General features: G+C 41.6%; 2 protein-coding genes across 2 annotated transcripts; one reads left to right on the forward strand and one right to left on the reverse strand.

Annotated features, from left to right (window-relative positions):
* Nucleotides 1–302: 302 nt before the first annotated feature.
* LOC125235564 lies at nt 303–4,890 on the forward strand. The gene is made up of 3 exons (XM_048142163.1): nt 303–866; nt 1,094–1,903; nt 4,238–4,890. The coding sequence occupies exons 1-3, from the start codon at nt 303–305 to the stop codon at nt 4,523–4,525; spliced, it is 1,662 nt and encodes a 553-aa protein (XP_047998120.1). The 3' UTR covers nt 4,526–4,890.
* Nucleotides 4,891–5,195: 305 nt separating this feature from the next.
* LOC125235565 lies at nt 5,196–18,830 on the reverse strand. The gene is made up of 4 exons (XM_048142164.1): nt 18,072–18,830; nt 14,886–15,668; nt 6,616–6,757; nt 5,196–5,836 (listed from the first exon to the last, which is right to left on the reverse strand). Exons 1-4 carry the CDS (start codon nt 18,792–18,794, stop codon nt 5,196–5,198), a joined length of 2,289 nt encoding a protein of 762 aa, XP_047998121.1. The 5' UTR covers nt 18,795–18,830.
* Nucleotides 18,831–27,190: the final 8,360 nt, after the last annotated feature.

The following is a 27,190-nucleotide window of genomic DNA, read 5'->3' on the forward strand; positions in this document are numbered from 1 at the left end:
CCATGCCACGTGGAACGTTGACATGGGTGGGACCTGCTAAGCTGACACGTGTCTAGAACAGATTGAAGAATATTTCAAGCATCCTGTAGTTAACCGGTAACCACTCTATTTAGTAATGCAAAGTGTAATGTATGTACCTATATACTTGTTTACTGTTATGTCGCGGTGCGCTCTCTGCAGGCCACCCAGTCTCGCAATAAATGTTTAACTGACCGGACGTGTGTGTTTCATTTATATAGACATATCAGTGGCGACGAGGATGGGATTTATATGAATCTAGTTTTAAAAGTGTGCTTTTAAACATGTCAGTGGGGAAGATAAAAGCGTTCGAGGTTTCGTCGGGCAATTGGAGTACATACGTGGACCGCGTGAATATGTACTTTAAGGCTAACGACATCAGCGACAACTTGCAGTTGCCGACATTGATTGCCGTAATGGGAGATGAAGCTTATGAGCTCCTCAGCAACTTGACAAGCCCTAAGAAACCAGGAGAAATGACTTATAAGGAAGTTATCAAGATAATGTCTGATCACATCGAACCAAAACCATCTTTCATGGCGGAACGATACCGGTTACGTCAGAGGCGGCAGGGAGATAAGGAGACTGTCGCTCAATATCTGGCCGATTTAAAAAAGATGGCTAGGTACTGTGATTTCTCCACAGCATTAGAGGATAACCTGCGTGACCAATTTGTGTGCGGTTTGAAAAATGACACAATTAGACAACGCCTTTTCGCTGAGAGTGACTTAACCTATAGTAAGGCCGTACAGCTAGCCCTTTCGTTGGAAGCCGCCGAGAAGGACGCAGCTATGGTGGAACGCGCGAGTGTGAGCGAGACGGGCGATGCGGGAGAGAGAGCCGAGACGGTACATGCACTCACATCGTGGCAACCGCGTGGCAGTAATGGCGTTAGCAATGCGATTTGTGCAGTTTGCGGGAAGTTAGGTCACCGCGACGTTCAATGTCCTTACAAAGATTTTCAGTGTAACAAATGTGGTAACGTAGGTCATTTAAAACGAGTGTGTCCGGCTAGGCTAGGAGGTGGTAATGGCGGCAATGCCCGTGTGTCGGGTGGCGGCGCTCGTGGGTCGAGCGGCGGCAGCGGCGGGGCCCGGCGCCGGGCGCCGGCGGCCGCAGGGGCGCGCAGCGCGCCAACCGCGCCAGCGCCATACACCATGTCCAGGCAGAAGATGGCGAGACTCAGTATGAAGAAGAGGTTACGTCGGGGTCCGACTTCGAAGAAGACCTGCATCATCTCTGCTTAAACGATTATAAATCGGTAAGCCTGTCATTAGGTTTAGACGATGAGGTCATTTCTATGGAAATCGACACAGGGTGCGCTGTGTCGTGTATAGGTCGTGATACTTATAATAAGTACTTTAAACACAGACCGTTGGAACAATTCCCTTTGGTGTTAACGGTTTATGATGGCCGTCCAGTTAGACCCCTAGGGGTCATAAGGCCCGTTGTTAGATTTAAAAACCAGTTAAAAAAATTGGAACTTTTTGTTATTGAGGGGGGCACTACCCCCATATTAGGTAGACACTGGCTAACAGAGTTACAGATTCGGATTCCTAGATTTCGAAAAGAGTATTTATATAACTTTAACGAGTCTTGTAATAATGAGTTATCTACGTTGCTTGACAGGTATAAGGAGTTATTTAGCGGAGGACTAGGGCGGTTTAGAGGTGGAAAAGCGACACTTCGAGTACGCGAGGGGGCCACACCGGTGTTCTGTCGCGCGCGGCCGCTGCCGTACGCGCTGCGCGACCGCGTCGAGGCGGAGCTGGACGAGATGCTGCGCTGCGGCGTCATCGAGCCGGTCGACACGTCGGAGTGGGCCACGCCGCTGGTACCGGTGCGTAAAGCCGATGGGGGTCTGCGAATCTGTGCGGATTACAAGGTAACCTTGAACCCCGCCTTACTGATCGATAGGTATCCCCTCCCTAAGATAGATGACCTCTTAGTGCGACTTAATGGTGCCCGTATATTTTCAAAAATTGACCTGACACAGGCGTATAATCAGGTGGAGTTAGACGACTCCAAAAAGTATACCGTCATCAACACACATAAGGGATTATTTAGATATAATAGATTAGTTTACGGATTGGCATCCAGCCCTGGTATTTTCCAGCGAATTATGTCTAATTTGTTAAAAGACCTACCGCAAGTAGAAGTATTTCTAGATGATATAATTATTGGTTCCGCGGACATAAACTCTCATTTAAGTACATTAGAAAAAGTATTGAAACGACTTCATAGTCAGGGAATGAAATTAAAGAAAAGTAAATGTTCTTTCTTATTAGAAGAGGTACAATATTTGGGATTTATCATTTCAAAAGACGGAATTAAAGTTGATCCTACCAAGATAGAAGGTATCCTTAAGATACCTCGACCTCTCAATGTAACTGATTTAAGGTCATTTTTAGGGGTGGTTAATTTTTATGCTCGCTTTGTACCCAATTTGAGTACGATTTTATCCCCTTTGTACGATTTACTTAGAAAAGGTGCCGTGTGGAATTGGGATTTAAGTTGCGAAAAATCATTCAAATGTATTAAGAAAGTGTTAGTGAGCGCGGAAGTGTTAAGTCATTATGATCCGAACAAAAAGCTGACGCTGACCACTGACGCGAGCAGCCGCGGCATTTCCGGCGTGCTGACGCAGCCGGCGGACGGCGCGGACGCGGGCGCGGACGCAGGCGCGGGCGGCGCGCGCGAACGCCCGGTGGCGTACGTCTCGCGTTCTTTAAATGAGGCGGAGCGTAATTACTCTCAAATAGACAAAGAGGCGTTGGCGATCGTATTCAGTTTACAAAAGTTACACCAATTCCTTTATGGTAGACATTTTACATTAAGAACGGATCACAAACCGCTAGTTAGTATTTTTGGTTCGAAGCAGGGTATTCCCGCGATGGTGGCTAGCCGATTGCAACGGTGGGCGATTAAACTTTCCGCATATACTTATGATATAGAGTACATACGCACTGATGCTAATGGCGCAGATGGCTTATCGCGCCTGCCCGTGCCTACCAAAAATGCTGAATCGCTAGACGGCCCGCCGCCCGAGCAAACGTATTTACATTTCGCCCACAACGAATTGTTATTAGATTACCATGATGTTAAAAAAGAAACACAACGAGACCCAACCTTAAGCCGAGTGTTAGGGTATATACGATCCAGTTGGCCGAGCGAGGTAGAAATACGGAATTTACAACCGTACTTTAACCGTAGGCTAGAATTGTACGAAGAATTAGGATGCGTAATGTGGGGCCATCGGGTGGTAATACCGGAAGGTTGCCGAGATAGGGTTTTAAACGTGTTACATGAGAGTCACATGGGAATCGTAAAGACGAAAGCGTTTGCCCGGAGCTACGTGTGGTGGCCGGGTATAGACGAGGCGGTGGAGCGTGTGTGCCGCGAGTGCGCCGTGTGCGCCGCCGAGGCCGAGGCGCCCGCGCGTCACGCGCCCTGTCCGTGGCCCTGGCCCGCGCGCCCGTGGACTAGGGTTCATTTGGACTTTTTAGGTCCTCTTTATGGTTTAACTTATTTGGTTATGATTGACGCTCGAACAAAGTGGCTTGAGGTATTTCCCGTAAATAGTACCTCGGCTAATAATACCATTGAAAAGCTATGTGAAGTGAACTCTCGATTGGGTTTCCCTAGACAGATAGTTTCGGATAACGGCCCGCCGTTTACGAGCGCACAATTCGCGAACTTTTTAGAGAAAAACCGTATTGAACATGTACACTCAGCTCCATATCATCCATCGTCGAACGGAGCCGCAGAAAACTCGGTACGTGTAATAAAACGGGTTATTAAGAAAGCCGTGCGACAAAAGCAAAATGTTAATCTGGCTATCAGTAATTTCTTACTTCATTATCGCAATACGCCACACTGCACGACAGGAGAAAGTCCGGCTTCACTTATGATAGGCAGGCAGGTTCGTACCCAATTAGATGTACTGCGCCCAGATTGTGAAGATAGGGTTCGTAAAGTGCAGCGGAAACAAGCAGACGTTCGACTGGGGCCTAACCGCGTTCTCCAATCGGGTGATAAAGTATGGATAAGGCAATATCGGGGAGATACAAAATGGATTCCCGGTCATATTACTCAGAGGACGGGTACTACGGACTATACCGTGCGCGATAACTTAAATAGAGAGGTACATAGGCATGTTGATCAGTTAAGGCGGCGATCAAGTGTATTATCCTGCCCAGGTGACGCATCGGCTTTGCAGGTACCTCGGCCCGAACCAGTGGAACACTCTGACGAGGCACCTGACCACTCTGACCACGCTGACACTCCAGTAGCCACGAGCACGCCGCGGCGCAGTCATCAAAGTCCGGATTCGAGCCGAGCAGCTGACGCGCGGCCCGGAACACCGCAGAGTTCGCCAAGGTCAAGTTGTAGCGAAGACCTATTTTTGTCACCTACAACAAGTACAACTCCACCTTCTAAACCGCCCCAGTTACCTAGGCATATTAGGGAATGTCGATTAAAAAACCCACCGAAGTATAAATTTTAGTTTAAATAGTTTTTAAGTTTACTTCTATATGTATCATGCTACCCCTGAACTTAGATAAATACTTACCTTAAAATGAAGGTATACCTAAAGATACTGTGTGTTTGTTTACTATTTTAATTATCTTGGTTGATAAAATGTTTTCTTTTAAGGTACAAAAAAAAAATAAAAAAAAATAAAAAAAATAAAAAAAAAAAGGAGAAGATAGGTTGTTGATATCTGTTTCGAAAGTATTTTTTTTAATATTAGGTATAATGTTTTTAGAAGAGAGTAGTGTAATGTATGTACCTATATACTTGTTTACTGTTATGTCGCGGTGCGCTCTCTGCAGGCCACCCAGTCTCGCAATAAATGTTTAACTGACCGGACGTGTGTGTTTCATTTATATAGACATATCATCTTGGTTCCATAGCAAAATTTAATCAATGTGACTAAAATATAAATGGATTTAAGTGTAGGTATTTCGTTCAGATACCTACATACTGTATAGTACAACTTGATTCAGTTTTTTTTTTTACAAAAAATGATCTTTATTCAATTAATTAATACTTAAAAAAAAACAACAATCGTTTATGAAAATAACCTACTTACAAAATAAAACTTAAAGAAATAAACTAAAACTACCTAAAAATAAAACTTAAAATAATAAACTAAAACTACCTAAAAATAAAACCTAAAATAATAAACCTTGCCCACGTGGCAAGGTACCCATCACGCAGGCAGCATTCCCGCGCTGTATTGCGATTGCAATCTTTTGCGCGAGAAAACTGCCCGCGCGAGGGTCCCCCGTTGACTCCCTCAACCGCCTGCCCAGTTCTCTGCAGAGCCCGCGCGCACCGCCACCCCACGGACCGAGTGTCTCGACACCAAAAGCTACAAATTCGTAATTGGTGCCGAAACAGCTATATTTATTTCTTTTAAAACGCTCTCGGGCGTCAGCCGCCGCCCCGGCATTTTTAGTGGTGGCTGAAATGTAGGACGCTGCCAGCGTATCGGTGCAGGTAGCGTCCCACACCAGCGCACGGCCCATCCTCCAGGGAATCAACGACATCCCATCAGGGCGCTTGCCGACGTCCCGCGCGATCTGAGGTTCTAAAGCAGCTGGGACGCCGGCGCTGACGAGCGATCGCCTTAAGATGTCGTTGAGTGCCGCGTGACGGGACAACCGACCGGCGCCCGAAGAGCAGGATAGTCCGTGGTGCCCGAGACGATCAACTGCGGCCCCGCAAGAGGTGCAGCTGTGGTCAACACACACATCAGCCCTAACTCGGAGTCCTGCTGCGATTCGGAGGGTTTGCGGGTCGATGAATGTGCCTGTGTTTGGTGATGATTCAGTTTTGGTATATAGGTACAGAATTTCAGTTTTTGTTAATTAATCCAAAAACAATATAGTTTCGTAAAAGACAAAATAAAGACTAAGAAAAACACGACAGATGGCGACAAATTAATATTTAAATACTTTACACATATCAAGTGAAGAATCCATGCTAATATTATAAATGGGAAAGTGTATGTGTCTGTTTGTTTGTCCGTCTTTCACGGTAAAACGGAGCGACGAATCGACGTGATTTTTAAAGTGGAGATAGTTGAAGGGATGGAGAGTGACATAGGCTACTTTTTGTCCCTTTCTAACGCGAGCGAGGTCGCGGGCAAAAACTAGTACTTTATATGTTTCAAATTGACAGAGCCAATTGAAAACCGTAAAATATGGTTGTGTTACTGTTAGGTTTGAGGTTAGGACTCGGAGAATGATACACGCACACGGTCGGTAGCTAACTAACGTTTATTGGTGCGCAGGGTGCGCTATACATGCATACATAACTATGTAGGTACTTATAGATATAATAACACGGCGTAAACAGGGTATACGCTACAACTATAGCTAGATACATATTATTAATCCTAACATTCCCTTACACTAAATTCAAAAGTAATCGCTAAAATTAAAGGGTTTCCGAGGCCTCGTATTTACGTGGGATATTTCTGGCTCGGTATCGGCCTGAACATCTTCCTCCGGAGCCGAGCCGTCCGTCAGGCTCTGTCCTGGCGTCGGCGTCGGCGAGGGCAACCTGGCTGGCTCGTCAGTTACTGACGTCGCACGGCCGTCAGTGTCACTACCGCTGGTAGTAAGTGAATCGAGAGGTGGCGAGGATTCCCGTTGAGCAGTGCCTGGTTGCGCTTGTTGGCGTTCTCGCGAAGGCCCCGGTTCGGGTGCTGGAGTTGCCTGCTGGAGACCTGACGGTGGCCATAGGAGAGCCTGTAACATGTCAGGCTCGTTCTCATGATCTTCAATCAAAGTGCTGGAGGGGGGTGTTCGTTCTGCCACGGATCGTTCTTCACTTATCTCCTCCCCTTTATACTTTTGTAATTGATCAATATGTTTTTTTAGCGTTTTGTTATTGTCTAATTTCACAATATACATGGTTTTACCTATTTGTTTAATTACAACTCCTATTGTCCAGTATGATTTTTGATTTTTATAAACTTTAACTAACACAGTTTCACCGATACAAAATTGGACACTTCTGTTACCATCGTAATATTTAGTCTGCAAGGCCTGTTGGCGCGACACGTTATCAACGATCGCTGCGTCAGACAGTGGTGATGAGGACGGCTGCGCGAGCTGTAACCAGTCTAAACGACTTCGCAATTTACGCCCAAAGAGAATCTCTGCGGGAGACATGTTTGTTGATGTGTGTTTTGAATTTCTGTACATAAATAAGTACTCTTGTATTTTCACGTTAATATTACGTAAGTGTGTGCCAGAAGATATTATTTTATTTAATGCTAGTTTAAGCTGCTTACAATAAATCTCCCCTTGACCATTGCTGGCTGGTCTATAAGTGGGAGTGGTGATGTGTTCTATACCATTTATTCTACAGAAGTGCTCAAATTCCTTAGATACAAACGAAGTACCGTTATCTGTGCAAATTTTGCGGAAAATACCAAACCTAGACATAGTTTCGCAAACTTTCTCAATTATTACGCGACTACTGTATGATACTGATACATCGAAACACTCGGTCGGTAGCTAACTAACGTTTATTGGTGCGCAGGGTGCGCTATACATGCATACATAACTATGTAGGTACTTATAGATATAATAACACGGCGTAAACAGGGTATACGCTACAACTATAGCTAGATACATATTATTAATCCTAACAGTTACATTTCTATATTGGGATATCTACTGAGGTCTGAGACCCCTAATTTTATTGTTTATTGCAAAGGGGCAGAATAATAAAAACAGTGGATTTCTTTGTTTGACACAATGATGGAAAGTCATTAGTCTTATGATTGCCAAATTATCATCCATACTAATATTATAAATCGGAAAGTGTGTGTGTCTGTTTGTTTGTTCGTCTTTCACGGCAAAACGAAGCGATGAATTGACGTGATTTTTTAAGTGGAGATAGTTGAAGGGATGGAGAGTGACAGAGGCTACTTTTTGTCTATTTCTAACGCGAGCGAAGCCGCGAGCAAAAGCTAGTTAGTCATAATTCTGAAACGGTTAACTTTTCAGACTAAGGCCATCCATAATAGGTGAGGTTAAGTTAGCTTTGTTCTATGGCAATCCTGAAAAATTATGACTTAACCCTTTACCGCATATTGTTCCATATTTGGCCGTTATAAATTCTAGTCTACTGACAGCTGTTACAGTTCAAATTTGAACAATTATTGCATACGTCACATGCGGTAAAAGGTTAAGACTTTATAAGAACCAATAGAGACCCCAAAAACAGTTTACGAAACAATTTTGCACTCTCTGGACACAATGACAGATTCTAATACTCGTACAAGAAGAAACTCCATTCAGCCGGCCTTCTAAATAAATTGTTACAATTTTTCTTTGACGCCTCCAGAGTATTTCATTTGCGTTGTGTGACAAGTCATATGAGAGCCGAATTTGAGTTCTGTTACTTGAACTTGGCTTCACACGCTGCCGCGTGTCTAGATATACATTATTTTTGGCTCATTTGATGTGCTCCTCATACTGGAATATTATTTGTATTAATAATATTTCCTTTCCATCAATGTATTTCCTCCCTACCTACGCTTAATCCATTGCATTGATTTAGTGGAAATTTGCTACAAAGATAATATCCCAGACAATAACAAACATAAGATAGGGTTTAGCGTGTAAATCGTTGTATCAGAATATCTTACTTTAACCCCGAAACGTTGAAACTAGAGGCAGGCTTAGGCTTAGACAAGCTTTTTTATCAAGCGTTATTCAAAATACTAATTCTTGGCTGAATAAGTCGCTAGAAAAATCGTCGTTTATGGCTTACTTGTAATGTTATGTAATTACTAAAATGTTGTTTGTTTCTCGCCTAAGTGATTTAAAATCTGAACTGAACTGGAAAATATAGTATTGTTATAAATCATTAAATCAATCAAAAGTGATATGTGTGTAAATAAAGGTAATAGGAAGAATGTTACAATTCACGATGAAACTGTTATTGCTACACATAATTGGGAACTTTACCTGAGATATGAGAGCAATTCCCAAGAAAACCTATATAAAAATAATAATGGTCACGCCACACAAAATTATTGATGCTTCCAGTCCCAGCTACTTAACAGTGATACACACAGCAAACCATAAGGATTACAAATGTACAGCTAACAGTGTTGCCGATGGTACAGCGGCCTGGGGCACATTTCTCGAAGCTACAAGCTACAATTTACAAGTGGTTGTCAATGTCTTATATGAAAAGTTGGAGAGAGACTTCCGCTTGTAACTTGTAACTTTCAGTTTTGAGAAAATGGCCCTTGAACACGTAGACGGGAGGCCAGTCGTCCACACTCTGTTCGCAGCATACTATATGGTTACTGGTTAGTTATATCTCTCTATGGCTCTTCTCTTTATTAGTGCGCCAAATCAGAGCGTAACGATTGGACTTTTGTCTTCTCTGATGTAAATAAAATTATGAATTGTTTTTAGAAACGACTTTAGAAAAAAATCTGGTTTATTATGCCATGCCATCTAAGCGCTCCACACTTAGACCACGAGCTGAACTACTTTTTGTTTTCCTATTTAAGTACTCGGAATGTTGAGACGGTAATTTCGAGCGAACAATACAAGCAATGACTGTCATTCCTAATGAGGACCATTCGTTGCTTGGTGTTGTTTGCTGGAGTTGTTTGTGATAATGAGACATTTTGGTCATGCCACCATGTACGTATAAAACCTATTTTTGGCGGTTCAGAAGTTGGTCGGTTATTAGCACATACTGGTTATTAGCACATACATCTCTAAATATTATATTTTGGATAATTCGTGGGTATGGCACAGTCTAGAATGTCATTTAGAGCAGAGCCCAAATAAGGAACTTTTTTTTTACATAAAACTGTCATCAAAGGTAGGCAGAGCACATGAACTACTTAAGTTTCGGGTGAAAGAGAACGGATATGTGTTATCGTTATCGCAGTGACAGGTTGCCAGTCCATTTCCCACACCACAATTGAGCCCAAATCCCACAGTCGAATTATATACCAACGGGAAGATGAGGGGGCTTGAATTTTATGTGATTAAATTATTGTATTTATAGTCAACTTGTGGTTCTTGTATGAGCTTTTTGTAAAAACATGTAAAACATAAGCCGACTGCACGTACTGTTTACGTACTATAAGAGGCTTAAGCGAGGTTGGCCTGGGTATTATTTGGCTCGTTGGGTGGACGACATCCGAAAAACTGCGGGGCACTTCTGGATGAGATTAGCCCAGGACCGGGATATGTGGCGTACACGAAGGGAGGCCTATGCTCAGCAGTGGGCGATTAATGGCTGAAATGATGATGATGATGATGGCCTGGGTATTAAATTTTTTGTACGGATTTGTGCGAAACTACTTTATATTTATTAATTAAATAAGTAGCAAGTAGAAGTAACCGGTCGATCATAATACTTACTTCACCTATTAGCGATATTATAATATTACATCTAAATAGTCCCCCGAAAATAAAAGAAAATAAAAATCACTTTCACACTTTACATTAGGCCATTAAGCATTATTTATTTAGTTCTTTCACTAGTATTTTGCCTTTATATGTTTTATAACTTGAAAAGTAAATAGTGATTCCCGTGTGGCGATACCACCCCCTTTCCTCCCTTGGGTGTCGTAGAAGTCGACTATGAAATATGTGTTCAGTTGGAGAGTGGACGATGGACTGGCGAGTCACAGTGGGCGCTATACTGTTAATTGGATGGGCCGAAATTATGAGTAATATAACCTATAAGAAAACATTTAAAAAAATATTAAAATATTTCGTTTTTAGTGTTACACTATGTATAGTTTATACCAGTCAATCAAATAATATTTAAAATGATTATGAGTTCGTTAAGATTTATGAGACATGGTATGAAAAAATATTACATAATACATAGTTCACCGACACAAACACCAGGAAGGAGGAAATTATAATTCGCATCCAGAGTGCGTTGCGGTGCAGTGCAGCCCTCCATAAGAAGAATAGAATAGAAGAAACTTTATTCAAAAACGCTTAATTTAAACTTAACTAATAACACTAACATAATAAATATTATTGTATTAAAGCGTAACTGAAAAGGTCTCCACTCAGCTTCATGCCAAGGGACCCTGGAGGACCCTGACGCTGGTCTTCCGTGGAGACCCTTCCGAGAGAGCGCAGCTACAAAATATACAAAACAAATCATTTTATAGTTTTTGTATCTATATTTATATAAATTTGAATATAATTATAATTTTAATAATATTTTAATGCTATGAACTATTCACCTGTAATAGTCATACTCAATTTTTACAAAATAATCGCATAGAAATGATATGATTAGATCCAAATGATTGGCGTAACCTGGACATAAAATATACAATTAATTATTTTTGTTACCCTATCCTTAGCACAGACTTAATTACAGTTTTTCTGTAAATTCAAAATATATTTTCTAAAGTTTACCTTGAACGAATACCCATAAAGTGTTGGTGTCCAGGCTTCTCAGTAGAAATACTAAGCTGAGAATATAATATAACACCGTAATTCGACCAATCCTAATGTATGGCTGTGAGGCCTGGACACTAACACAAAAAGAGGAAAGTCAGCTCCTTGTAGCGGAAAGGAAGATATACCGGAAAATCCTGGGACCTGTCAAGAGAGATGACGGCACGTGGAGGATAAGGAGGAATGCCGAAATAGATAAGAGGAGTTGGTGGGCGAAGCGAACATCATCGGCTTAACCAAATCCCACAGACTTCGCTGGTTCGGCCACCTACTAAGAATGGGAGAGGATCGGGCTGCCAAGAGAGCGTATCTGGGAAGACCAACTGGTGGCCGCCCGGCGTGTCGGCCCAGATACCGCTGGGGAGACAGCGTGATGGCGGATTTGTGTCAGCTACAAGCCGATAATTGGCAGGAAGCTGCGCAGGATCGGGATAAGTGGCGTGCTCTCGTTTTGGAGGCCAAGATCCTCTTTGGATCACAGTGCCATACTAGTTAGTTAGTTAGTTAATACATAGTTACGAATTCATATGATCAGTATACACATGTATAGATATCGGTAAAAATCTGGCGTTTATTTTACTGAAGGCGACTTCAGTTCAACAAAAATGCCCCAAAATGACAGAAAAATCAACACAAATGCAATACAGCGTGTGGATTCCATACAGGCGTATTCGCGTATTATTATGTATCTAGTTATAGTATCTGATCATACGAATCGTGTAGGATAATCATTTTGTTAAAAAGTGTTATTAATTAAGAGTAATTATTTTTTTAAATCTGGCCAAGCAACAATGTACGCCGTCCAACCTAATTTGACATGACATAAACGTCATGTCGTAATTACATTATTGATGGTAGGTAGGTACGCTAATTGATGTAGACATAATACATTGCGTGCAGAATTATTAGGTATGAAAAAAAATATATATATCTATTCAAAAAACCATGTAGTGAGGTTCCTTAGGTCCGATACTAATCGTTATTAAGATATTCGCCCTTATGGAATACACACGCTGTATATTTGCCATTCCAACCAACTTGAGCGTTTCATAATCTTAACTTTACGAGGAAAACATTATTACAACTTACTTACCTATAAAAGACGTCATAAAAGAGATTTATTTCTGTCTGTGTGTTACCGCAAATCGAGAGAATGGCCCATCAAAGTATTTTATTGTAGCTTTTATTTTATGCGCAGCCGGACGAACGAATAGTAAACAGGCCTTATTTTATTCTAACAGAAAGCTGCGTTTAAATAATATGCCTGTGGCTAGCACAGTATATTCACAAATGGGATCCTTTGTCATTTGGCCGAAAAATAATGAAGAGTTGACTTGCGATGTTGCGACTTGAAAAATAAATATTTAATTTTAATTTTAATTTTTTATTCATTTCAAATAACACTAAGAGCATAATATGCTCTGATGCCTGTGATTGCACGATGATAATGATCATTATCGTCGTTTCATTTCGTTGTGATCTTGGAAATCGTCTTGGCATATGATGAGACTCCGTACATTAATGTATAAAGGTTTCGAAAAACGGTTTTGTATTGGACACCATTTTTTTTAGAAACAATGTTTATAAACCGTGTTTCGAAACAATATTTATAGTCTTTGTATATTATATATGTCGCAGTAAGATAGTGAAAAAGACGGAGATGGACTGTATGGAACTAATTACGAATGATAACTGCTGTTTACCTTTTAAATGTATATTTAATAAATATTATGAGATTACAAAACCAAACACAATCAATGACAATTTATAACTAAACAAAAAACATATGCCAAAATGACAGGAAAAATCTATACTACATATTTCAATTCTGCAAAGAGTTTGGAACATCCTGCCCCTCGTGCAGCTATGCACCAACTAACCTAAATCTTAAATAACCTACTTACTAATGTCAGTCTTAGTCTTAGGTTATTCTAATCAACTTTTGAGGGGACGGCGTAACGTACCCCCAGCGGTTGCAACGTCCACCACCCTGTTTACGCCATCTTTTCCGGGAAACATATTCGTTATCCTTCCTTTTGGCCATGTTCCGCGAGGTAGTGATTCGTCCACTATTATCACCACATCTCCTATTTGTAGTTCTTGCCCACGATCTCCCTTTACGTTTACTCGCGTTTGCATTGTTGGCAATACCTCACGCACCCAGCGCTTCCAAAAGTGGTCTGATAACCTGATTGCCTTTTTCCACTCAGAGCGTCCGAAAAGGTCACGGTCTTCTAAGGCAGATGGCAGTGTTTGATTAGAAGGGCTTCCAATCAGGAAGTGGAAAGGCGTAAGGGCCGTAGGATCCTCTGGGTCTGTAGACACATGTGTTAGTGGGCGAGAATTTGCAATCGCTTCGGCTTCCATTAGTAACGTCATCAATGTCTCCTCTTTAGGGAACCTTTCGTTAAGCGTTGCTTTCAGCGCCACTTTTACTGTTCTTACCAAACGCTCCCAGCATCCTCCAAACGAAGGTGCAGCTGCGGGGATAAAACTCCACCTGATTCCTCTAGTCGCTGCTTCTTCTTTCATACCATCTGAGTAGAATTGGCGTAGAATGCGGTCTGCTCCAACGAAGGCGGTCCCGTTGTCTGAGTAAATTGTATTAGGGATACCTCTTCGGGCAATAAAACGCCTCAAGCTCATTATGGCAGAGTCAGATGAAAGGCTGTGTACCAATTCCAGGTGTAATGCCCGTGTTGTGAGACATGTATAAAGGGCTACATAACGTTTTTCATGGCGGCGACCCACTGTGACATTGACAGGGCCGAAATAATCTAAGCCGGTAAAGGTGAATGCCCTCTGGTGGTGTGCGAGCCTTTGAGGTGGCAGGTCTCCAGTGGCGGGGTTCATAGGCTTCGATTTGCGAATCTTGCAAAACAAGCATTTATGAGCGACTGATCTGACTGTATCTCGAAGCCTCAGAAGCCAGAATCTTTGTCTTATGTCATTAATGACGTATTCATTGTTGGCGTGCCCTGCTCGTCTGTGATATAATTGTACTAACAACCGTGCGATCGGGTGACGACCATCTAGTAATATAGGAGATCGTGTTTCTGGGTCAATATCTTCTACCGCTTTTATCCTTCCAGCCAAGTGAATTAAATTATCTTCTCCCAGAGAGGGTGATAGTTTGGTGAGACGGCTATTTGAAGGAATCGGTTTTGAGTTGATAATACAGCGGAACTCTTCGGAAAAGCTATCCAGTTGAATTCGTTGCAAAATATGCCTTTCAGCGGCTTTTATTAGGTCTGCGTTCAAGGGTGTGTGAGTGGTGGACGTTGATGAACAACGCGAGCGAGAAGGAACCGCTCCATTTTTTACTTTAGAATTTCTAATTGAGGCCAAAATGTTGCCGAAAATTGCCACAGCTTGATGTACCCGGGCTGTGGCACGTAATAACCGGAGCCAGTCATTAAAATATTCTGGATTTGCTGTGACCGGATTTGGCAAAACGCCATTAACTGAAGTTACCGCCACCGACTCAATTGGTTGGCATTTAAGTTCTTCGAGGTTTGATGTGACATTAAGTGGCTCTGTGGGCCAGTCCTCGGGGGACTTTAAAAGAAATGATGGGCCAAAAAACCACCGATGTGAAAGGGTTAGATCAATTGGACGAAGTCTAGTTGCGTCATCAGCCACATTTAAGTCTGTCGGTACCCAGTGCCAGTCTTTGACAGCAGAATTTTCTAATATTTCACCTAGGCGGTGGGCAACAAAAGGCTTAAACGCTCGTGCATCACTACGCAACCATTGGAGGACAGTCATCGAATCGGTCCAAAAATATGTACGCGTTGGTTTTTTACGATGGCTGTCCTTGATAACGAGTGCTAATCGAGAAGCTATCAAAGCGGCTTGTAACTCCAATCGCGGGATAGATATAGGTTTAAGTGGGGAGACCCTCGTTTTACTTGCGATGAGAATGAGCTCGATGCTGCCGTCAGGGTACACTAAGCGCCAATATGCGACACAGGCGTAGGCAAGCTCACTCGCATCCGCAAAAACATGCAGTTCTCGATATGAAGGTTCTGAGCCTTTTATTTTTGAATACCAACGCGGGATCTTCAACGAAGAAACTTTTAAAAGTTCTTGGAACCATTCAAACCACTTAGATGATTCGGTCTGTGGGAGTTCGGTGTCCCAATCAATGTTAGATCTCCAAGTCTGTTGGAACAAAATTCGTCCCTTTATAACTATAGGACCTAAAAGACCCAATGGGTCGTACACGCGCATGACATGTGACAGAACTTTTCGTTTTGTTAGTGAACTAGGAACGGTTTCAAGTAAACCTGTGCGAAAACCTAACATGTCTAAAGTAGGGTTCCATGCTATGCCTAGGGCTCGGATGCTCTTGGCGGATTCCCCAAGATCGATTTCTAACGGCTGAGTGGCTCTAAGGTCCTCGGGGACAAGTTTTAGGGCCTCTGGCGCGTTAGAAATCCATCCTCGCATCTCGAAACAAGCAGCATTGTGCACGGTAACAATGTCTGCCGCTAACTGAGCCGCTTCGTCGACGCCATCTTGAGAGTCAATATAGTCATCCATGTAGTGGTTGAACAAAATGGCGTCCACAGCTAGCGGGTATAAATCGGCATGTTCAAGAGCGTTTTTGTTTTTTATAAATTGCGCGATAAAGGGGCTACAGCAGGCGCCGAAGATGACAGACGTCATTCTGTACTCCTTAATAGCGATCGTTTTATCGGGTCTCCACAGAAATCGAAGAGCGTCCCTATCTTGCTCTCTTACTCGCACTTGGGGAAACATCTCTTTAATATCTGCGGTTATTCCCACACGACATTCCCTAAAGCGAAACAGGACTTTCAGCAGGGGTTGAAGAAGATCAGGACCTGATAGCAATAAGGAGTTCAGGCTGACTCCTTCATTCTTGGCTGCTGCGTCATGGACTACACGAACCTTTTGTTTTTGAGGGTGGTAAACACCGAAATGAGGAAGGTAGAGGCGAATGTTGTCAGATTTGTTATTGTACTGCGCGTAGTAGGTCTCTGGTGTACATTCCTCGGCGTAACCTTTTGTTATCATATTGTTAATAAATGTATTATATGACTTAGCAAAATCGAGCTCTTTGCACATGCGCCGCTCCAAACTTAAAAAACGTGACATCGCCTGTGGGTAACTATCAGGAACACGCTGTATACCGTCACGCCAAGGCATGCCTACTTCAAATCGACCAGTGGGCAGTCGTATGGCAGTTGCTTCCAAAATGTCGACTGCGCGCTGGTCTAGTTTGCTATGCAATGTTTCCGTTTTTGTGATTCCTATAGAGTCTAGTTTGTATTGTTCTTTGATTAGAGACTCCAAGTTTTCATCATTATTTATTTCTGTGTGTGTGTAATTAATAAATTCAACTAACTTGGTCTTACTAGAGACAACGCCGTACAAAGTCTATCCTAGTGCTGTTAAACAGGCGGCTGGCTCGTTAATACCGCCGACACAAACAGCACGAGCGATTGATAAGTACCAATGTTCGGCGCCTATTAAAACAGTCGGTGTAGCGCTTTCGTATGTTAGAACGTCGACTAAGTCAGTCAAATGTGAAAAGGATTCAAGCGCTTCACGTTTGAGTGACTGCGTCCGCAAACCTAAAGAATCCACGCATCGAGCATTTCTCACTGAAAAGGTCTCATTTGTGTACCTACCTTTAATTTGAAAATCTACGTATGTAGTAGCCTCACATTGGAGTTGGCACACACCGTTTACCGTTATGGTCTGTTTTGGCCCAGTCGCTCCTATACGCGTGGCAATGCTGGAATCTATGAGACTAGCAGTACTACCGTCATCAAGGAACGCGTAGACGTTACAGGACCCGGCAGGCCCCGTGACAGTGACAGGTAAGATCTTTAAGTGAGCTCGGGAACAGGGAGCTACTTTTGCATTTGACTTTTGTGTGCCGGTAGAGGTAGTAGACACTATTACCTTTTCGTCGGTAGGTTGGTGAGATGACGTGGGGTTATTGTTGGTTTCCTGGGCGTGAATAACGTTGACTAGTGGAGCCGCTGACAATTGTTTATGAAGAAGCGCGTTGTGACGAAGTGGGCAGCCGTCAACGCCGCACGGCCTCACCCGACACGTATTCCACTGGTGTGGACTAGCCTTTAAACACCTATAGCAAACTTTGGCTTCACGTAACCACTGCCATCGTTCATCAACAGATAAAGAATTGAATTTTGAACAATCTTTTATATCGTGATCATTATCACAAAATGCGCATATTTCTTTTTTAATATGTTTGACTTTCGATGACGACTTTGATTGCGTAAAAATATTGTGAATGATTTCGCGCTTATGTGTTTTTTCAGCGACATATTGCGGTTGTGTAGCAATAAACTCTGGTGACAAGCCGAAACGAATATGTTGATCGAACTCGCGTTTTAAAAAATCAGACAATATTTCGAGCTTAGGACGCCCTGTGGCATCAAGCGTGGCAAAGTCTGTCCACCGAATTTTCATTGTAGGGTTTAGTTTCCCTAAAACGGCGTGATATAGCTCAGGAGAGTACAAGTACTCTAAATGGTTTAATAACTTGATTGTAGAAATAGAATTGCGTACCTTATTCGACAGTACTCCTAGTTCTTTCAAGTCGTTTCCCAGACGAGGAAGGTTTTTTAAAGAATTGACCTCTTTGTAGACGATGAGCTCGGGGCGGGCGAAGTTGTCCTCGAGAGCGCGCATCACCTCCTCCGGGTCCTCCGTGGACATCAGCAGCGCCGCGACGGCGTCCCGGGCGGGGCCGCGGAGCGCATTGTGGAGCCGATTTATGTTGTCTAGAGGAGAAAAGTTATTTTTAGTTACGTTATATATACGTTTGAATTGTAACCATTGCAGCGTGTTACCAAAAAATTGAGGTAATTCCAGTTTCTTTACACTGGAAGCTGAAGCGAGAGCCTTCGCTGCGGCCGCGGTGTCGGCTACCGCTTGCAGGAGAACAGGTTGGCCAAGCTCCGTGGGGAAGAGCGGGGGCATATAGCCGGCCGCCTCGGACGCTTTGGTGGCATTTACCGGTTCTGATTGACGATGAAGGGGGTTAATAGGGAATGCAGATACCCGAGTGGCCATCGGTGATGGTACCGTATGGCCGGGAGATGGACCTAAAAGAGGTTCGCATCCTACTGCCGGTTCCGATTGACGATTAAGGAGGTTCATAGGGAATGCAGGTACCCGAGTGGCCATCGGTGGTGGTACCGTATGGCCGGGAGATGGACCTGAGAGAGGTTCGCATCCTACTGCAGGGATGTCCCTATCACCACAATTGTCATTGAACGGAATGTCCATGTCCCTATCACCACAATTGTCATTGAATGGATGGTTTTCAACCCATTTTTTGTTCTATTCACGCTCACCTGATCTGAATGGCTACGACCTGCGCAGCTACTCCCTGCCTCGGCATCAATAGCTTGGAGTTCAGCTTGCAGCTCACACTCTTCGACCTGCCGTTGCAGCTCAGCAAGTTGAAGTTCTCGTTGGCGCTCCCGCGCGGCGAGCGCCTCCTCGCGCTCGCGCTCCCGCGCGGCGAGCGCCTCCTCGCGCTCGCGCTCCCGCTGGGCGAGCACCTGCTCACGGTCGCGCTCGTGGGCGGCGAGCTGCTGCTCTCGTTCCAGGCGGCGGCGCAGAGCGATCGCTTCAGCTGCAGCTTTTTGTGCTTTTACGGTCGCCGAAGAACGAGAAGATTTGCTTTTGCTTTGCGCCGTGTGAACGCTAGGTGCCCTGTCGCCTTGCGGAACAGAGCTGTGAGGCTGTGGAGGTGCTAAAACGGCGTCGGGATTAGCCGACATTATTTTACTTTTGCTACGGGTGATCATACGATGAGAACTACGTGAATATATGAATGTAAACAATGAAACAAAATGAAATGTAAACACGTAAACGGAACTGTCAGAAACTAAATAGGCACTGAATAAATGGGGCGAATGACCAATGAAAAAGACGGAGTAGTTTGCTAGCAAATTGTGAGCGAAATAGTTTCATAAGTAGCAAATTGTGAGGAAAGAGATGTCCAAGGAACTTTGAGGTGGATAGCCGCGGATCAAAAAGAGGCAACGACGGAAAGGTGTCCAGCTTGCTGGACAAGGCCGAGCCATCCGCGACCATCGACCGTGTGGATAGGGAATGCAGATACCCAAGTGGCCATCGGTGGTTGTACCGTATGGCCGGGAGATGGACCTAAGAAAGGTTCGCATCCTACTGCAGGGATGGCCCTATCAACACGATTATCATGCACCGTGTCCGAGCACATCACTTTAATCTGAGCGAAATCACCAAATTATGAAAGAAGGGAAAGAGACGTCCATGGAAACTTGAGGTGGATGGCCACGGATACAAAGGAGGCAACGACGAAAAGGTGTCCAGCTTGCTGAACAAGGCCGAGCCCAGTCCGAGACCATCATGCACCGCGTCCAAGTACGTCACTTTTGCCTGATTCGCCAATTGCTTGATTAGGAAGTATAATGTTTCTAATCTGACTTACTTTCATGTTTAATCACGTACTCACGCAGAATCACCATAGCGCATCATGGGGTAAATTTTGAATACATTTGAATACATTTAAATAGGTATTTAAAATGCTATAAAAATAAATATTTACAAAATAAATTGTAAAATAATGTAAAAAAATTGCCACTCACAATCAATGACAATTTATAACTAAACAAAAAACATATGCCAAAATGACAGGAAAAATCTATACTACATATTTCAATTCTGCAAAGAGTTTGGAACAGATAGATAAAGCCGTTATATAGTTATAACCCTAGGGATATAATTATATGTCGTAACATAGTTAAACGAAAGCGATTAATTGCTATCTTACTAGGAATATAACTATAATACGTTACTAATTTAGTCATATAATTATATGACTGGATAAAGTTTAGTGAAATGATTGTAGGCAGGAGTGCGGCGGTGCGGCGGAGGTATAGTTATAATATAACCCTAGGGTTATAATTATATGCCGTAACATAGCTAAACGAAAGCGATTCCTTACCATCTTACTAGGAATATAATTATAATACGTTACTAGTTTAGTTATATAATTATATCACTGGATTAAACTTAGTCTAGGGATATAATTATAATACGTCTCTAGTTAAGTAATATAGTTATATTACTGGATTATGTTCAGTAGTATAATTGTAGCAGTGTAGTGCTGCAAATTGCACTATTTGCGATAAATATCATGTTTATCTTGTCAGATTAAATTAAAACTGCCATCGCACAAAACCAAATGCAGATACAATTTAAAAAATGAATAAATCGGATATTTTGAAAAGAACCGGGAGCACCGGTTCCTAAATTTTTGTCCCGGTTCTTTCGCCACCATAAAATTACCGGGATTTCCCGGGAAATACCGGGAGCATGCCCTAACTGTTACGTTTTAACTAATATAGCTTGGATTCGTTTGTTTAGTACCCAACCCTTGTGTACTATGTTCGATACAAAATAAACTTTGTTCTAACGTCAGTGACGGTGTTGTTATTCCAAATCGTCCCGCTATACGTATTATAAAACACTGATTTAAACTTTCACGATTTTTACACATATTTAAAATTGCAAACGGGACTTAATACATAGTAATACTCGATGAAGTCCCGTTTGCAATTTTAAATACCGTATTATATAATTATATTCCTAGTAAGATGGTACTCAATTTTGTTTAGCTAGGTTACGGCATATAATTATATCCCTAGGGTTATAACTATACCTCCGCCGCACTGCCGCACTCCTGCCTACAATCATTTCACTAAACTGAATCCAGTCATATAACTATATGACTAAACTAGTAACGTATGATAGTTATATTCCTAGTAAGATAGCAATTAATGGCTTTCGTTTAACTATGTTACGACGTATAATTATATTCCTAGGGTTATATCTATACGTGGGTCACTCGAAAAGTTTTGAGATACAAAAAAACTATTGAAGATATTAACACTATTTATTTTACATCTTTTCGAAATACTCTACGTCATTTTTTATACAAAGTTCCATACGTCTAAACCAACTTTGGAAGCACTTTTGCCAGTCTTCATCGGTTAGGCCAGAAATTGCTACTTCATAGGCAGCCACTGCTTCTTCGGCACTCGAAAATAACTTTCCTTTTATTTTTTCCTTTACTGTCGGGAATAAAAAGAAATCACAGGGTGCCAAGTCAGGGCTGTAGGGTGGATGAGGCAAGATTTCAATCCCAGTTTCTTCAATAAACGCCTTTGCTCTGAGGGACGTGTGGGAAGAGGCGTTGTCGTGATGCAGCATGATTCCCCGAAGCCCAGCCTTTGGTCTCTCCTCCCGCACTGCTTGGAAAACTTGTGGCGAACTAACGCCTAGGATTTTCTCGATGTCGGTGTATGTAAATTCGTGGGTCTTCTCGCACTAACATTTCAGTAGTCCATACGTTTTCTGCAATTACTGCTGTTTGCGGGCGACCACTTCTGTGGTCATCTTCGAGGTTAGTTTTACCCCTCTTGAATTCACTAAACCATCTAAAAACAGTTGCTTGGGATGGAGCAGACTCTCCTAATGCTGATTGTAATCGTTGCAAACTCAGTTGTTCGGTTAAACCAAATTTAAAATCATAAAATATCATAGCACGCAAATGCTCGCGGGTCAGCTCCATCGTTTCAAAGAAAAAACGCGGGAACCGTTGTAGTAAAACAAAAGAAACAAATTTATTTTTAAAATTGAACCGAATTGGCTTCTTGTGTTCTATTTCTAAATAAATTTGCTTTTTAAAAACATATAATATGGGTGCGTTCCATTTTAAAATTTCGAGCATCTCACAATTTATCGAGTGACCTACGTATAACGGCTTTATCTATCTTACTGCGACATATATATCGTTGTCTGAGTAACCACAACACAAGCCTTCTTGAGCTTACCGTGAGACTCGGTCAATCTGTGTAAGAATGTCCTATAATATTTATTTATTTAAATTGAATGTGAACCTATGTGCACCTATAGACTTATTTTCATTAAAAGGCATCTAGTTAACGTCACAGTCGCTTAGGCTTCGTATTCTTTTCGTAGCACTTCCTATTGCGTTACGTCAACGAGTGTCACTGTAAACTAAAAGAAAAGCGGATGCCTAATAAATCAAATCTCAAAGGCATACATACCTAAAGCGGCGGTGTTTGCTAGTTTGGTCTATCTCCGCACGGGATTCAAGGCAGCCACACTGGCATACGAGTATCTCGTTCTCAATAACCTAACTACAAAATTTAAATTTTGAAAAAACTCCCGACCGCTACATAGTAGACCGATTTTTATAAAACATGGCTAAGAACACTCCCGACTTACTCAGCTTTCAGAAAAAAAAAATCAAATCGGTTCATCCGTTCGGGAGCTACGATGCCACAGACACACACACACACACACACACACACACACACACACACACACACACACACACACACACACACACACACACACACACACACACACACACACGCACGCACGCACGCACACACACACACACACACACACACACACACACACACACACACACACACACACACACACACACACACACACACACACACACACACACACACACACACACACACACACACACACACACACACACACACACACACACACACACACAGACACACAGACACACACAGACACACACAGACACACACACACACACACACACACACGTCAAACTTATAACACCCCGTCGTTTTTGCGTCGGGGGTTAAAAATGTTTAACTACAAAGGTCGTACTGACGACTTGTCTGATTACTGGTAGATGTCTAATCCGTAAGTTGATTTTTTTAAGAAATAGGTACAAAGTCAATAATACTAAAAACTAACTTAAGAATACTTATTTTAACTATACTATAGGTACTTATTTTACATACTACTTAATCTTATTAAAAGTAACTAAACCCTATTCATAAAACTCGTCCCTGGCCCTTTCAGATGCAATGCAAAGGTGCCCATCGCACTTGATGGGTTCCCAATATAAATTGATATCGCTGTTCAAATCCGTTCTGGAGACCATGTGACTAAAATGGTGCGTTTAAGTAATTATACCGACCAAAATCGAACAACATAATATTATTATTACGTTTAATATTTGATAGCTCGAAATCCACGACTTTAGTTCGGATTTAGATTACCATTAGCTCGTCAGCTCCGTTTTGCTGTCCATTAGTGATGCTTGACACGAAAATTCCATTATTACGCAAATTAACCATAGTGAAGACGGAGTTTGATTATTTTTAACCGTACCTAAGTGTGTTGCAAGTGAATATGTTGTGTGGTAAGCCTTTTAAAATAATATTATGGTATTCGGTACAGGAGCTCGACACGCTAATGCTTGAAATTGACTACTCCCTTATGTCAAATTAACTGAGAATATCTTAAAATTAAAAATACCAAGCACTGGTCGATCGACCTTCTCCATATTTCTATCAGCATACTCGTAATTATTTGGCTACTAAATATGGATTATGGAATTATGTTCAAGTAAACTAATAGTTAAGTAATAATGTATGTATAATATAGTTAGTTTCAAAGAGTAAGCTAGACCAAAACTTTACTCAAACCTTTTTCAGTTTTAATTAAAGCTCTACCTAATTACTGGAAATTCACTGCCAGTTGAGTCGAACGCGCTAAATGGAAGACTAGTCAGCTTTGCTGTTGAGTGGAAGTGCAGTACCAATATTGTCTTAAGGAAGCCGCATATGTCATTACACTGACTCGGGCCCCGAATACGTCGTCCGGTAATTCATTTTCTTTAAAAAGCATCACGTGATTCATAAAGGGACGGACGATCCATTCGTACATATTCGCCTGTATTCTCAAATGGGGCAGAGCACATTAAACATCAAGTTTCAGTGTCACTCTTGGCAATTAAGGTGTTGAAAAAAAAAAGAAATTGTGATATGTAAATAGTCGGTCTTAACACAGCCTGCCATCTTTGATTTCTTCATTTTTCGTTTGATAAAGGATGAAAATCAATAATTATACTTATCTGAATATATTTTTACACAATTATTATTGCAGTTCGTATCAAGCTGTACAATCAATCAATCAATCAAAATATTCTTTATTCAAATAGGCTTACAATAAGCACTTTTAAATTGTCAACAGTGTACAATATTCATCTTATTCTAAATATCAGAGCAATTTATTGGTGCAATAAACAATATTGTTTTAAAACTACATTGATTTAATAAAATGATATCAATCTAAATTGTATAAAAAAATACTAGTATAAAAATTTCTAGAATAAATTCTAAATGTCAAAAAAATTGTGTAAAAATACATTGAATTATCAATATCATCATTAATAAGAATAATAAGCTATATAATTAATGGTTTTCAGCAATACTTGTATCCCACAGTGTTTCATCATTCATGTAGTCTTGTGTGCTATAGTAGGCTTTAGAGATCAGTATACGCTTTACATAATGTTTAAATCGATTAAAAGACAGTTCAGTGATGGCATTAGGAAGTTTGTTATAAAATCTTACACAATTACCCATGAATGATTTTTTAATTTTATGGAGCCGAGTGAAGGGCACTGCAAGCTTATGCTTATTTCTAGTGTTTATATTATGTACATCACAGTTTTTCTTAAATTTACAAATGTTTTTATGTACATACATAATATTCTCATAAATATATTGACAATGCACTGTCATTATATTAATGTCCTTAAACTTATCTCTAAGTGAGTCTCTATGGTTCATTTTGTATATTGCTCGAATAGCCCTCTTCTGCAGAACAAATATGGTATTTATCTCTGAAGCACTGCCCCATAGTAAAATACCATATGACATAATGCTGTGAAAGTAACTAAAATAAACTAATCGAGCTGTTTCCACGTCTGTTAACTGACGGATCTTGCTCACTGCAAATGCTGCAGAGCTCAGTCTATTCGAGAGGGTAGCAATATGGGGACCCCACTGAAGTTTAGAATCTAAAGTTATGCCAAGAAAAACTGTACATGAACAAACCGCGCTAAATCCCTGCCTAGTAATTGAAGCTTGACAAAGGCCTTTGATGACAAATGAAGAATGTTCGCGAGCTTTATTTCAAGCCCAAATAAATCATGTCTGCTCAAATTTATTGGGTTGGTAAGAAAGTAATGAGCGAAACATAACCAATATTGTAATTTTTATTTAATTTATTATTTTAATCATTTATCAAAAATATAACGGCCTTCGTTATCTACTACTTGTCTCCATCGTTCTGGTAAAGAATGAATAGCATCGGCGAAGAAGTTCTTAGGTTTAGATTCAAAAAACTCAGCTATGTACTGTCGTAGATGGGCTTGATCATCGAACTTTTATTCATTCAAGGCATTGCTTAGCGATCTGAACAATGCGTAATCCGTAGGTGCCAAGTCTGGAGAGTACGGTGGATGAGGTATCACTTTCCAACCTAGCTCCAATAGCTTTAGCCGAGTCACTTTTGCAATGTGTGGGCGAGCATTGTCGAGTAAGAAAAAACTTTAGCATGCTGTGGACGATTCTGACAGATTTTTTGCTTTAAATTTTCAAGCTGATTACAGTATACTGATGCGGTAACAGTCATTCCACTTGGTAGGAGTTCCCAGTGAATAATACCATGAATATCCCACCAAACGGACAGCATAACTTTTTTCGGGTGAGGCTTTGTTTTTGGTGCCTCTATTCCTTTTTCGTTTGGAGCTAGCCACTGACGTTTGCGTGTGTGATTTATATATAAGACCCATTTTTCATCTCCAGTGATAAGATGGTCCAACCAGTTGAATGTGCGGCGAAAAGACAGAAGTTGTATGCAGATATCGGCACGGCGGTTTAATTGATCTCTATCAAGTTCGTGCGGTATCCAAACACTGTATTTGTAGTTTTTTCCCAACTCGTGTAAATGTGTTTCTATGGTGACATGAGAGCAGCCTAACTCGGTAGCAAGAGTACGACTCGTTAGCCTCGGATCTCCTTCAATTAGGTTTTTAATTTGGCTACATCAATCTTCACCGGTCGACCAGACTTAGGTTGATCTGATAATGAAAAGTCGCCACTACGAAACCGCTGGAACCATCGTTTCGCCGTGGCCTCAGACACAACTTTAGGAGCAACACGCTGACATATATTACGCACTGCTTCGGCGGCTGAATGGCCAGACTGAAATTCATATAGTAAGCAATGCCTTACATGCACTTTTAATTCGTTCATTTTCTTCCTTATATTAGCTCGGCGACAGCTAGTGAATGACTGACGAGAAACTGTGCGACTCGCCCTTTATATACTTTCGACCATAGAAGATTCTAGAACTCTCTCAAAAATTTTATGTGGAATTCAATCGATCGCTCATTACTTTCTTACCAACCCAATAATTAGTCTATAATATTGTCTTCGGTTACCGCGATAGTTACTCATGAAATAAAACTATGGAAACGGATTAAATCGCGTATAATGAATTTAAAATACATCCCGACGTTTCGAACTCTTTACAGCGTTCGTGGTCAACGGGTGACTGAGGAAAAATTAAAATGTGCAAAAACTACCCACTTACAAGAAATATTTACGAACCATGACCACAAATAATATAGATTTCTAAGGCAGGTTCACACACTATTAATAAAGCTAGTTATACAATATTCAAAAAAATTTACCATTACTCTGTTAAAAAAATAATTAACCAATTAATCTACACAAAAATTGACAAAGAAACAAACT

Source organism: Leguminivora glycinivorella, chromosome 17 (assembly GCF_023078275.1).
Source record: "Leguminivora glycinivorella isolate SPB_JAAS2020 chromosome 17, LegGlyc_1.1, whole genome shotgun sequence".
Lineage (NCBI taxonomy): Eukaryota > Metazoa > Arthropoda > Insecta > Lepidoptera > Tortricidae > Leguminivora > Leguminivora glycinivorella.

Coding starts and splice junctions, on each gene's coding strand:
- LOC125235564 (XM_048142163.1), top strand. CDS start 303: ATGTCAGTGGGGAAGATAAAAGCGTTCGAGGTTTCGTCGGGCAATTGG. Junction 867..1,093: donor CGGGAGAGAGAGCCGAGACG/GTACATGCACTC, acceptor TCGTGGGTCGAG/CGGCGGCAGCGGCGGGGCCC. Junction 1,904..4,237: donor GAATCTGTGCGGATTACAAG/GTAACCTTGAAC, acceptor TCGGCTTTGCAG/GTACCTCGGCCCGAACCAGT.
- LOC125235565 (XM_048142164.1), bottom strand. CDS start 18,794: ATGGACATTCCGTTCAATGACAATTGTGGTGATAGGGACATCCCTGCA. Junction 15,669..18,071: donor TAGGAGTACTGTCGAATAAG/GTACGCAATTCT, acceptor TTGTTCCAACAG/ACTTGGAGATCTAACATTGA. Junction 5,837..6,615: donor GACACTGACGGCCGTGCGAC/GTCAGTAACTGA, acceptor CACCAAACACAG/GCACATTCATCGACCCGCAA.